Source organism: Nycticebus coucang, chromosome 12 (genome assembly GCF_027406575.1).
Source record: "Nycticebus coucang isolate mNycCou1 chromosome 12, mNycCou1.pri, whole genome shotgun sequence".
Classification (NCBI taxonomy): domain Eukaryota; kingdom Metazoa; phylum Chordata; class Mammalia; order Primates; family Lorisidae; genus Nycticebus; species Nycticebus coucang.
Genome location: NC_069791.1, coordinates 105,756,234 through 105,768,160, shown reverse-complemented (window position 1 = coordinate 105,768,160; position 11,927 = coordinate 105,756,234). Strand labels below are relative to the sequence as shown.

The 11,927-nt window shown below is 49.3% G+C and overlaps 1 protein-coding gene and 1 non-coding gene across 2 annotated transcripts in view; both read right to left on the bottom strand.

The window, feature by feature from the left end:
* Nucleotides 1–1,922: 1,922 nt before the first annotated feature.
* The window catches only part of PMM2 (phosphomannomutase 2), a 27,973-nt gene continuing 17,968 nt past the window's right edge, over nucleotides 1,923–11,927 (bottom strand). Inside the window, exon 8 of the mRNA XM_053557341.1 lies at nucleotides 1,923–4,429. Coding sequence (XP_053413316.1) covers nucleotides 4,328–4,429 — 102 coding nt within the window. The 3' untranslated portion in view covers nucleotides 1,923–4,327. The remainder of the gene's footprint in view (nucleotides 4,430–11,927) is intronic.
* Nucleotides 2,493–2,629, bottom strand: LOC128563001 (small nucleolar RNA SNORA2/SNORA34 family). The gene has a single exon (XR_008373678.1). It is a non-coding gene; the product is annotated as a small nucleolar RNA SNORA2/SNORA34 family (small nucleolar RNA).

Below are 11,927 nucleotides of genomic sequence, written 5' to 3'. Positions count from 1 at the left end.
CCACTGAGGCTGACATATTTTACTTTGCAGTCTGGCTTTTTTTTTTCAAGGGGTAGCAAATAAGATGGGATCATGGTTTTTTTTTTTTATTGTTGGGGATTCATTGAGGGTACAATAAGCCAGGTTACACTGATTGCAATTGTTAGGTAAAGTCCCTCTTGCAATCATGTCTTGCCCCCATAAAGTGTGACACACACCAAGGCCCCAGGATCATGGTTTTTTTAATCGTCATTCTCTATGGTAGGAAAGTTTAGCAGTAGAAAGTGGCTGTCTGGCATTTACCAGGAAGCTGTGGCTATGTGCCCTGTTGGTGTTTGGGACATGGTGGGAGCGTGGCAGGAAACTTGTTCTCCCACCAGGCCTGTGCTAAAGAGGGAAGGAGCTCCATGGTGTATCCCTGCCCAGGCACAAGAAGAGGGCTCCCATCTCTGTGCACTCAGATGAGGCTGCCCCCATCCTCAATGTCTAGGACTGGTAGGAGAGGGTGAGGACAGAGTATCTTCAAGGGTGTTCCCCAGCTGGGGTGGGGGCGAAGAGGGAGCTGACAAGCTCCAGGAGCCAGGCCCAGGGCAGGCTCAGCAGGGCCAGGAGCAGGGAGGCAGGAGAGCCCTTGTTCTTCATGTCCAGGACAGTGGTTGGAATGGTATGGGGGGTTGGGGTGATCATGACCAAAAGAGGCTGCTCTGGGAGGGACTTTGTGCCTTGCTGGGAAGGGTTTGCCCTGGCCAGTGTTTCCCAAGGAAGGTATTGGTGGTACAGAGATAGACACAATTACTGTTAGTAATACAGTGATTTTCAAAGTAAAATCGTATTCCTATGAATCATTATAGTAATTTCTGGGAATTACTATAACCAGCCCATCAAACCTGTTTAGGGAGTGGCCAAAGTTGGTATTTCGCACCAAGCAATAGGATTTGCTGACTTTACTGCAAATCCTATTATTGAGTACCGTACAGGTAGCACCAGCATGGCTTTGGCACAAAAAGAAGGGAGGCCCATGAAGGCAGCTGGGAAACCAGCCTTGGTGAAGAAGGTAGAATGAGTTCTGGAACTTGACTTTGGGGTGCTATGGAAGGTGGAGTGGAGGCGGGAGGCAGCCTGGAGGCCTAGCTGCCTCTCCTTGGGATGGGAGGCACCTGGTCTATTCTGGAGACTTGGGAGGGGTGGGAAGGAAGAGGAAGTGACTCAAGGACGCCTAGGCCTAGATTACAGCAACATCTACCTAACTGGCCACCCTGGTCACTTCCCACCCAGTAGCTGGAGAGGCTTTGGAAGGCCTCTCTCTCAGCCCTTCCCTCGGGACCAGATGCCTGTCAGGCTCTCTGGCTCGCCTCTCCCTCTGGGGAGCCCAGGCCTGCCCTCCACTCCCCTGCTGCTCAGGTTCAACTAGGGCGTTTCCCCCAAGTCTTATTAAACCCTGGATGACTTTGAGTCCAGGGTTAGCTTCTATATGCCTGGGTGGGGTAGTAACTGTCAACAGTGCTAGGCAGGCTTGGGTGCAACCTCAGCGGCCCACTTTGGCTCAGCACTTAAATCTACTGTATTTAAATTTCTTGTGATGGTATCTATCTTCATCCTGCCAACTCCCAGAGGCAGAGGGAATGACTGTACCTGCCTTACAGGGTACCTGGGGACAAGGGGGAAGGGGCTTGAATAGGTCACACATACTGTTCAAAGTGCTTTATAGACATTAAGTTGTTTAAATTATGTATGTAGTAAGGACAATCCCATTTGGCAGATAAGCAAACTGACGTCCAGATGAACTTGGCCTCCGTCACACAGCTCTTACCTGCCACATGCAGAACTTGCCTTCTGGGAGCATGAGGAAGGCTCTGGTACGTGCTGTGTGCATGCCATCAAGCCATTATTACCTGGTGTAATCACAATGGTTCCGCAGGAGCTAGATTGGGGCAATAGGATGACGAGATGACACAATGTGGTGGAGGAAATTTTTTTAATGACTCAGATTTTTGGTTTTTTTTTGAGACAAGAGTCTTACTATATCCCCCTCAGTAGAGTACCCTGGCTCACAGCTCACAGCAACCTCAAACTCTTAGGCTTAAGCGATTCTCTTGCCTCAGCTTCTCAAGTAGCTGGGACTACAGGAGCCTGCCACAACATCTGGCTATTTTTTGTTGCAGTTGTCATTGTTTAGCTGGCCTGGGCCAGGTTTGAGCCTGCCACCCTCAGTGTATGTGGCTGGCACCGTAACCACTGTGCTACAGGCGCCAAGCCTTTATTCTTTTTTTTTTTTTTTTGAGACAAGAGTCTCACTCCACTGCCCTGGGTAGAGTGCCATGGCATGGTAGCTCACAGCAACATCAAACTCTTGGGCTTGAGCAATCCTCTTCCCCCAGCCTCCAGAATAGCAGGGATTATGGTCACCTGCTTGCTCTTGCTCAAGCTGTTCTTAACTCCTAAAATCAAGGGATCCACCCATCTTGGCCTCCTGGAGTGCTACAATTATGGGCATGAGCCACTGCACTCATTCCAGATGCTTCTTTCCAATGAAATGACCATTACAATTCCAAAGTTCTGAAGTGGCCAACAAACCACAGAACAATAATTTTTTAGGCTCCTGCTTGAAACTAATAGCATCAGCAAGCTGCTGGGCTTTATTCAAGGCCAACCACATGGAGGAAATTCTGGCAGTGCAGAGGGAAGGAGAGGGGAATGGTGAGATGGGCTGAGGGGTTTGTGAGAGTCTAACGTGGCCACTGTGGGAACTGGGGAAGGATGGTGGCCCAGCCAGAAGTCTCAGGGCAGTGAGTTTCAGGGAAGGTTAAGACAGGTTTGAGTAAGACTTAGTGATCTTGATTTGACACAGTAAAGAAATGTCTAGGGAACTGTGGATGCTGATGTGAGTGCGCAGGAAACCAGTGAGGGGGTTCTGCGTGTCAGGAACAGGGATGTGAAACATGCGGACAGAGTGAGGGACTCCTAACAGCACGGAAATACCAGAGCAAAGAAAGAGGGGCTCTCGGATCTGGAAGGCCTTCCAGAATCTAAGATACAATTGCAAATCTTTCACTTGACCGCTCACTTGCCAATCAAAGGAGGAAAAAGGAATCAATTAGAGATAGGAAATAAAATCACTTTAGTGTGCTACCTTTCATTCTGAAAGGTCATTACAGTATCATTTGTGAAATTAAACATGGAAAAATGCCACTGGACGGCCATGTTTTAGGGATCCCTGAGATGAGGGGCTCCTGCCAGTCTGGCCAGTCCCAGCTGGGCTGCAGGTGGAGGGAAGTGCAGAGCAGCCAGGCTCAGGCAGGCAGCACCCTGCAGAGGCCAGGCCACCCCAGCACAGGTCTGCAGAGGGTGTGAGTGTCCCAGCATTTCCGCATCCTCAAAGCGATACGTCAACCGTTTCTTTAGTTCTCTTCCACTGTGTTCTGGACAAGGCCTGTGAACCTCCTTCCAGTTTCCTAAAGAGCTTGCAGAGCGTAGAAAGGAGTGAGGGCTGCAGGCCCAGCTGCAGTTAATAAAACTGGCTGAGGGGCCCAAGGTGGTTGTTCTTACACCTAGCCAGGCTCTTTCCCATACCTAAGCAACTAGGGGTGAGCGCCTCTGGGAAGCCCAGCTAGGTCTGATGAAAAGGTCCTTTTGGTGAAGTTTGAACTCCCAGCATGGAACATTCTGCCAGCGCCAATTCTCCATAGGATTGCTAATTTCCTATTTCTGCCCATCTTGATAGTCATGGAAAAGCAGGCCACTTGAAGTGCAGTGAGCACAGCGCTGGCTGGAGTTGTGGGCCAGCCACCTGTCGGGCAGGCCTTAGCCTTGCCAGTAGGAAGCAGCTTGGAAAATAGTACGTGTAGCCCCTGCTTCATTCTGCCTCCCACAGCAACAGCCCCCTCCAGCTGATGCAGGAAGGAGCCTCATTTCAGGAAGTGTTTCTAACTTTTGTCACAGGGTAGGTCACTGCAGATGGCTTGTCTTTTTTCTGTCATCACTAGATCTTCCTTTTTGGTGTTGACACTGGGGTCCAAACACTAACATCTCTTATGTTTTCACGGGCCCATAAACTGGGAGGGTCCGGGCACATTGTTTCTTTCTGCAATACCCTAGAATGGTGGGGAAGTTGCAGGTCTTAGTCTGGAGAGCTACTGGAGGTAGTCCTTTGAGCCATTCTCAAAGAGTATTTTCTTCTCTCTTCCAGCTACTCCTGGCAGTGGGGGTGGAAGGCAATTTCTCTGAGGCTTTGGAGGTCTAGACTATGTGTGATCAGGGGAGTGGCACAGCCCAGCTGGGGCAGAAGGGGGTGTGAACATGAGGGCCCTCAGCTTCAGCCAACAAGTAACCAGGACTCCCCTCTGCCCCTTCAGAAGAAGAGCTCCTCACAGATCCTGCGTGTGTCCTCGGGCACCTTCACGGTGTAGCCCACGGTTCTTGGGTCTATGAAGATCTCGTGGTCATTGCCACCCTGCAAAGACATGAAGTACAGGTGAAGGCTCCATCTTGTTAGTCTTGGCCCTTGGGGCCTAAGGCTACCAGAGAAATGATGAACTTGAGATTTTCCCGGGCATGGAGAATTTTTTCAGTTACCTACTCCTTAGTTTCTAGGAGAGGAACACCATGAGTGCGGTTATTATTGAGAAGAGATTTATAACCTTTTCTTGAACTGCAGTTTGATTTGGAACATGTAATTATGCCTATGAAAGAAATCACGACATTCCTGCAAAGATCTAAGGCTTATTTTTTTTTAAGAAAGGCAAGCACTGTAAGTGACAGGATTCTTACAGCCATCAGTCTGTTTTAGCCATGCCCAAACATCTCTAACAAGTCACAGGGAGCATGAGGAGGGCACGGCCTGGAACAGGGCTGCCGATGGCACTTCCTACGATGATGGACAAGCAATACCATGGTGATGGCAGCTACTGGCCACATGCAACTACTGCCCACTTGGCATGGCTAGTGTGACAGAGGAACTGAAGGGATTAGATTTAAATTTACACCCCCTCCCCACACCATGTGGCTGGTATCTGAGCTGCTGGCTGAGAGAAGGGTCTTTGGAATGAGTGGCCTGGGTTATGCCCTGGTTATACCACTAAGGGTGTGGCTGCAGAAACGCCATAGTGGAACCTCACCCAGACCCCTGTGGTGAGAAGTCAATGAGACAGGGGAAAGCCTCTGGAAGGCAAATGACCAAGCACCAACACTAGCACCTTGGCTAGGGCAGCTTTCAGGCATTTACAGGAATGATTTCACCTGGGGTGCCCCCAGGGGTTCAGGGCAAGGATGAGCCATACCTTGGTAAAAATGGAGAAACAGAGGCCTCAGAAGGGTGTTTTTCCAAGGGCCCAAGTCAACCTGAGGTCTCAGGCTACTGAATCAGGCTACCTGCCCCAAGCTGAGTCCTGTAGGAAGGCCTCTGCTTTTCTTATCATGGAATTTTCCATATTTTCCTCCTAAAACTGGATTAGCAGTCTAACTCAAAACTATGAAAACAATCAATTAGTTTATAATACGATGAAAATAACTGCAGAGGTAATGGATTTTTTTCTCGGAAAGCACAGAGAATAAAGCCAATATGGAGAAAAAATGTGATTCTGTAGGAAAATCTGGTATCTTTTTAAAGAATTAGGCTCGGTGCCTGTAGCTCAGTGGTTAGGGTGCCAACCACATGCACTGGAGCTGCTGGATTCGAACCCGGCCAGGGCCAGCTAAACAACAATAACAAAAAAATAGCCGGGTGTTGTGGCAGGCGCCTGTAGCCCCAGCTACTGGGAGGCTGAGGCCAGAGAATCTCTTAAGCCCAAGAGTTTGAGATTACTGTGAGCTGTGACTCCACAGCAGTCTACCAAGGGTGACATAATGAAACTCTGTTTCAAAATAAATAAATAAAAGAATTAATTAGGCCAGGCACAGTGGCTCAGGCCTATAATCCCAGTACTCTGGGTGGGTCAATTGCTGAGCTCATGGGTTCAAGACCAGCCTGAGCAAGAGTGAGACCCCCATCTCTAAAAATAGCTAGGCATTGTGGCAGTGCCTATAGTCCCAGCTAGTTGGGAGGCTGAGGCAAGAGAATTATTTGAGCCCAACAGTTTGAGGTTGTTGTAAACTATGATGCTACGGCACTCTATTGAGGGCCACAAAGTGAGTCTCGGTCTCTGTCAAAAAAAAATTAATGGGGCGGCACCTGTGGCTCAGTCGGTAGGACGCCGGCCCCATATACCAAGGGTGGCGGGTTCAAAGCCGGCCCCGGCCAAACTGCAACCAAAAAATAGCCGGGCGTTGTGGTGGGCGCCTGTAGTCCCAGCTGCTTGGGAGGCTGAGGCAAGAGAATCGCTTAAACCCAGGAGTTGGAGGTTGCTGTGAGCTGTGTGAGGCCACGGCACTCTACCGCGGGCCATAAAGTGAGACTCTGTCTCTAAAAAAAAAAAAAAAAAAAAAAATTAACGAATTAATCACTAATGATTTTACTTTTGAGGAATAACCCAACCAACCCTGAGCACAGCTCCCCTATGTGGGGGCGAAGTCCCAGACTCCACGAGGGGGGCCTAAGAGCACTGGGTGAGTCACGTTAGGAGGCCATGTCCCTGGGGCCATTCACACCAGCCCTGAGTTGTGGCCAGCATCAGTACCTGCACAAATATGTGTGAAATCAGGTCTAGTAATTCTTTTTTTTCTTTTTTAGAGGAGAGGGGAGTCTAATTCTTTTGAATCTGAATTTTCTTTTCTTTTTATTTTTATTTTTTGTAGAGACAGAGTCTCACTTCATTGCCCTTGGTAGAGTGCCATGGCGTCACAGCTCACAGCAACCTCCAACTCCTGGGCTTAGATGATTCTCTTGCCTCAACCTCCTGAGTAACTGGGACTACAAGCGCCTGCCACAATGCCTGGCTATTTTTGTTGTTGCAGTTTGGCTGGGGCCAGTGCCCTGCTCACTGAGCCACAGGTGCCTCCTGGGTCTAATAATTCTTATGACTAAAAAAATCAGGTTTCTCCCAGGAATGGCATCATGGGTAAAAGTCACAACTCAACAAAGGCAAAACTGACTCTTGCCCAATCTATCTGGGACACATGTGCCCCTGTGTCACTTACTACCTGAGATGACAACCTTCGTGGGGCACCTACTTTCTGTCAGCTGTGGTTTTGGAAGCTGGAGATACACCAAAAACCAAACGCACACCAGGGCTGCCATGGGGGCCACTCGGAAGACAGGCCATGAACACATGGCTCTGTGATACCTTGTCGGGCAAGGGGACCCAAAGTGACAGGGAGGGTTTCTGAGCAGGGATGTCAGGTGAGGGGCCAGATCATGTGACTCTCTGGGACAGCAGCAGGTAAGAACCTGTCCCAGGGGTGATGGAGGGGCCAAGCCTGGAGGGGATTTCCTGGGAAGCCACCAGAAGGCTGCAAGCCTGGGACACAATCAGATAACTTTATAACAGGCTCTCTCTGGAAAATGGACAGGACACGAGAATGACAGCTGAGCAGTCAAGAGGCTCCTAAGGCCAGCCAGGGTACAATGAAGGCAGAAAGCATGACCTAGGAGGAGACTCTGAGCGAAAGGGGTTGATGCACTCCTGTGTGACAGCTGCCAGGCCTGCCCCTCTGAGATGCCACCCTTGGGAGAGGCATGCCTGACAGAAGAGGCAGAATGTGGCAGGAGCCTCCCCTGGCCCTGCTAGGGGTGGGGCAGGGAGTTGTCTATGGAATGAGGGTGAGCTGTACATAAGTGTAACTCACTGGCACTTAATGGAGCCAGGTCCAGAGGATCAAAACACATTCAGGGAAGTGAAACCCTCAGGCTGGCTGGTCCCTTCTGGGTCCCCATACCCAGGGTCTCTTTAGAGGGACTGTCAGCAGCATTTGCATTACCACACAGCCCACCTCCACCTTCCTATCCCTCCAGCCAAGGGACCTATTTCCTCTTTTGTGATTCTTAAGCCTACATACTAGAGTAGATGCAGGTCAGGATCCAAACCCAGCTAGTGAAAGCCAGCTGGTCTCTAGAATAATAAGGCCCGAGAGAAGGAAGTTTCAGGCACTGGATTTGCATATGCACTAAAAGTTACTCAATGCTGGTTGGGGAAACTCTGCCACCCACACCTCCCAGAACAAAAACCCTATTCCTGAGAGAAGGATAAAGGGAGGGCAGAAGGGGAGGGATGAAGAAGGATCAGATTTCTGCCAATGGACCTGCCAAAGGAGAGGCCACAGCTCAGTGAGAGCAGCCAATTAATATTTAAATCCCTGAAAGGTCCAAGGTCTGAGGACAAAACAAGGTACAGTGACCATGTCCCACATCTGGGGGGCTGTGGAGTCTCCCCCAGCCCTTCTCTGCACATACTGGTGCTGACTCAGAGCTGAAGAAGGGAATAGGGTCCTGGTCTGTGTGCCCAACTGCCACTGGGTACTTGCTACATGCAGACATTTATTTCGGCCCAGTTTCACAAAAATTATCAAATTTCTAGGTACTATGGGTGCACAGGCCAACAAGACAAGAAGTTGCCCTCACAGCATCTAGAGCAGTGGCTCTCCCTGGTGGCAGAGTCTCCAGTGGAGACTTAAAAATGCACGTTGTGGGCAAGGCAGGGTCATGAGGTTTGGAAAATGATCAGGTGATTCCCACATACAGGGGGTGAGCAGCAACAGGAGAGGGGTAGAACATGACCCCCTCTGAGCACAAGCCCCTCCAGAGCTAGAGTCCAGAGGAGACAGCTAATATGCAGGAGATGCCAAATTTGCGATGCCAGTGCCAGTGCCAGGGGACTCGAGGGGGCTGAAGCCTGTGTCTCCCTGAACAGAAGAGCTTTGGCACAGAGGGAGGGATACTGGCCCAGTCAGCCACTACCCCATTCTCAGGACCAATGGGGCCATGGAGTCTGGGTTCAGGGGCAAGGCAGGTTGGCAGAGACCCCAGGGCACATTTGAAACTCATGTCTCCCCTGAGTGGCACCTATTTCCTGTCCTCCTACACAGGAGCCAGAGGAATAGCTTTCTGAGCTGGGCTGAGATGCCATAGTCTGCTTCAACTTTTTCTAGTCTGTTCAGGCAGCAGCCTGTGGGTGTAGCAATTCACTCAGGGTCCTTTCCAGAGCAAGGGGCTAAGCTAAGCCTGCCACTGGCCAAATAGAACACCTGGGGCTCTAAGAATTTTGACCTGGAAATGAATATGTAATAAGATGCCCACAGAGTACATTCCGTGGCCTCATTAGCCCTCAGGAGCCCTGAGCACAGCAGATGCCAGCAGCAATGAATAGTTCCGGATTACAAAGCCAATTCCTGTCCTAGGACAGGAAGACATAGTCCACCAATTATCAGTTCGATCTTGTAGGAAGGCGCTCACTCACAAGGGCAACTCATCACCCAGGGAAATTGGGCCAGCCCCACTCTCCTGTAACAGCCTCAATAACAGATGAACATCTTTTTTTTTTTGAGGCAAGGTCTCGCTCTGTGGACTGCAGGCACGTGCCACCATGCCTGGCTGATTTTTCTTACTTTTTTTGTATAGATGGGAATCTCACCATGTTGCTCAGGCTGATCTCAAACTCCTGGCCTCAAGTGATTCTCCCTCCTTGGCCTCCCAGAGCGTTGGGATGACAGGCGTAAGCCACCATGAACCAGCTTTAACAGATGAACATTTTCATAACTTCCTCACGAAGTTAAAGGAAGCAGGTTGTGGACTAGAACCTCTGCTAGAAAAGAGGCACATCCAGACTATCTTCCCTGAGTCAGGCCCCACAATGACCACTTTTCTCATATGACCTCACTTCACTCTCACACACCTCCTTCAAAAGAGGAACTGCACCTTCCCTTGGTTGATGAGGTCACCGTGCCTGTGAGTGGTGGGGTCAGATCTGGGTCATCTTGGTTTCAAAGCCTACTGCCTCTTGACTCCATGCTGATATGGACTTCTTTCTAAGCTAATTTAAAAGACACCTTTTGGCTCGGCACCTGTAGCTCAGCGGCTACAGCACCAGCCACATACATCAGAGCTGGCAGGTTTGAATCTAGCCCGAGCTTGCCAAACGACAACTACAACCAAAAAATAGCCGGGTGTTGTGGCGGGCACCTGTAGTCCCAGCTACTTGGGAGGCTGAGGCAAGAGAATCGCTTAAGCCCAGGAATTGGAGGTTGCTGTGAGCTGTGATGCCACAGCCCTCTACCCAGGGTGATAGCTTAAGGCTCTGTCTCAAAAAAAACAAACAAACAAAAAAAGATACCTTGTAACATTTCTGGAGAAAAAAATGCCACACAATTTAATATAAAAAGAAGGCAGGTCAGGGTGGCGCCTGTGGCTCAATCCATAGGGTGCCAGCCCCATGTACCGAGGGTGGCGGGTTCAAGCCCGGCCCCGGCTGAACTGCAACTAAAAAAATAGCCGGGCGTTGTGGCAGGCGCCTGTAGTCCCAGATACTCGGGAGGCTGAGGCAAGAGAATTGCTTGAGCCCAGGAGTTGGAAGTTGCTGTGAGCTGTGATGCCACAGCACTTTACCGAGGGCCATAAAGTGAGACTGCCTCTACAAAAAAAAAAAAAAGGCAGGTCTTAGCATTTTTAAATTTTTTTATTTTTTTTGTAGAGACAGAGTCTCACTTTACTGCCCTCAGTAGAGTGCCATGGCGTCACACGGCTCACAGCAACCTCTAGCTCTTGGGCTTATGTGATTCTCTTGCCTCAGCCTCCCGAGCAGCTGGGACTACAGGCGCCCACCACAACGCCCGGCTATTTTTTTTTTTTTTGTTGCAGTTCGGCCGGGGCTGGGTTTGAACCCACCACCCTCGGTATACGGGGCCGGCACCCTACTCACTGAGCCACAGGCGCCACCCAGCATTTTTAAACTTTGTTCTCTCTTTTTTTTTTTTTTGAGACAGAGCCTCAAGCTGTCATCCTGGGTAGAGTGTCATTGCTTCACAGTTCACAGCAAACACCAATTCCTGAGCTTAAGTGATTCTCTTGCCTCAGCCTCCCAAGTAGCTGGGACTATAGGTGCCCACCACAACACCCGGCTATTTTTTGGTTGTAGTTGTCATTGTTGTGTGGCAGGCCTGGGCTAGATTCGAACCTGCCAGCTCCGGTGTACGTGGCTATTGCTGTAACCACTGTGCTACGGATGCTGAGCCTAAAAAAATTCTTAAACAACCCAAATGTGCCTTTAGTATGCCAAGGCAGGAGTATTGCTTGAGGCCAGGAGTTTAAGACTAGCCTGGGCAAAAGCGTGAGACCCTGTCTCTACAAAAAATTTAAAAATATATGTATATTGGGCATGATAGCTCAAGCTTACAAGTCTTGCACCTAAGGGGCAGTGGTGGGAGGATCACCTGAAGTCAGGAGTTCAAGACCAGCCTGGGCAAGAGCCAGATCCATCTCTACTAAAAAATAGAAAAATGAACTAGTCCCAGCTGCTTGGGAGCTCAAGAAGGAGGATCACATGAACCCAGGAATTTGAGGGTACTGTGAGTTATGATGATGCCTCTGTGCTCTAGCTGGGACAACAGAGCAAGGCTCCGTCTGTCAAATACATAAATAAATAATTTTAAAAAGAAGAGTCAAATGTGGTGGTATGTGCCTATTGTCTTAACTACTCAGGAGGCTAAGCCAAGAGGATTGCCTGAGCCCAGGAGTTACAGGTTGCAATGAACTATAATCATGCGACCATACCCTATCCCAGGCAACAGAGCAAGATACTGTCTCTTAAAAAACAAAAGTATTTCTTTTTAAAAAGTAGGTAAGATTAAACAAAAAATAGAATCACAGAGTAGGAAACCTTCTAATTCCCAAATATAAAATTTCCCAAATGTATTTCCCCAAATTTCCCAAATTCCCAAATGTAAAATTTCCAAAGGTCATTTTCTGATTATCTAAGAACTGCATTCCATTCCACAAAGTCCCAAATGAAGCTTCTAAATGGTTATTTACATAAAGCAAGAATGTCATCATTACAGAAAAGTCTGCTGTAGAGTATCTTTTCTTT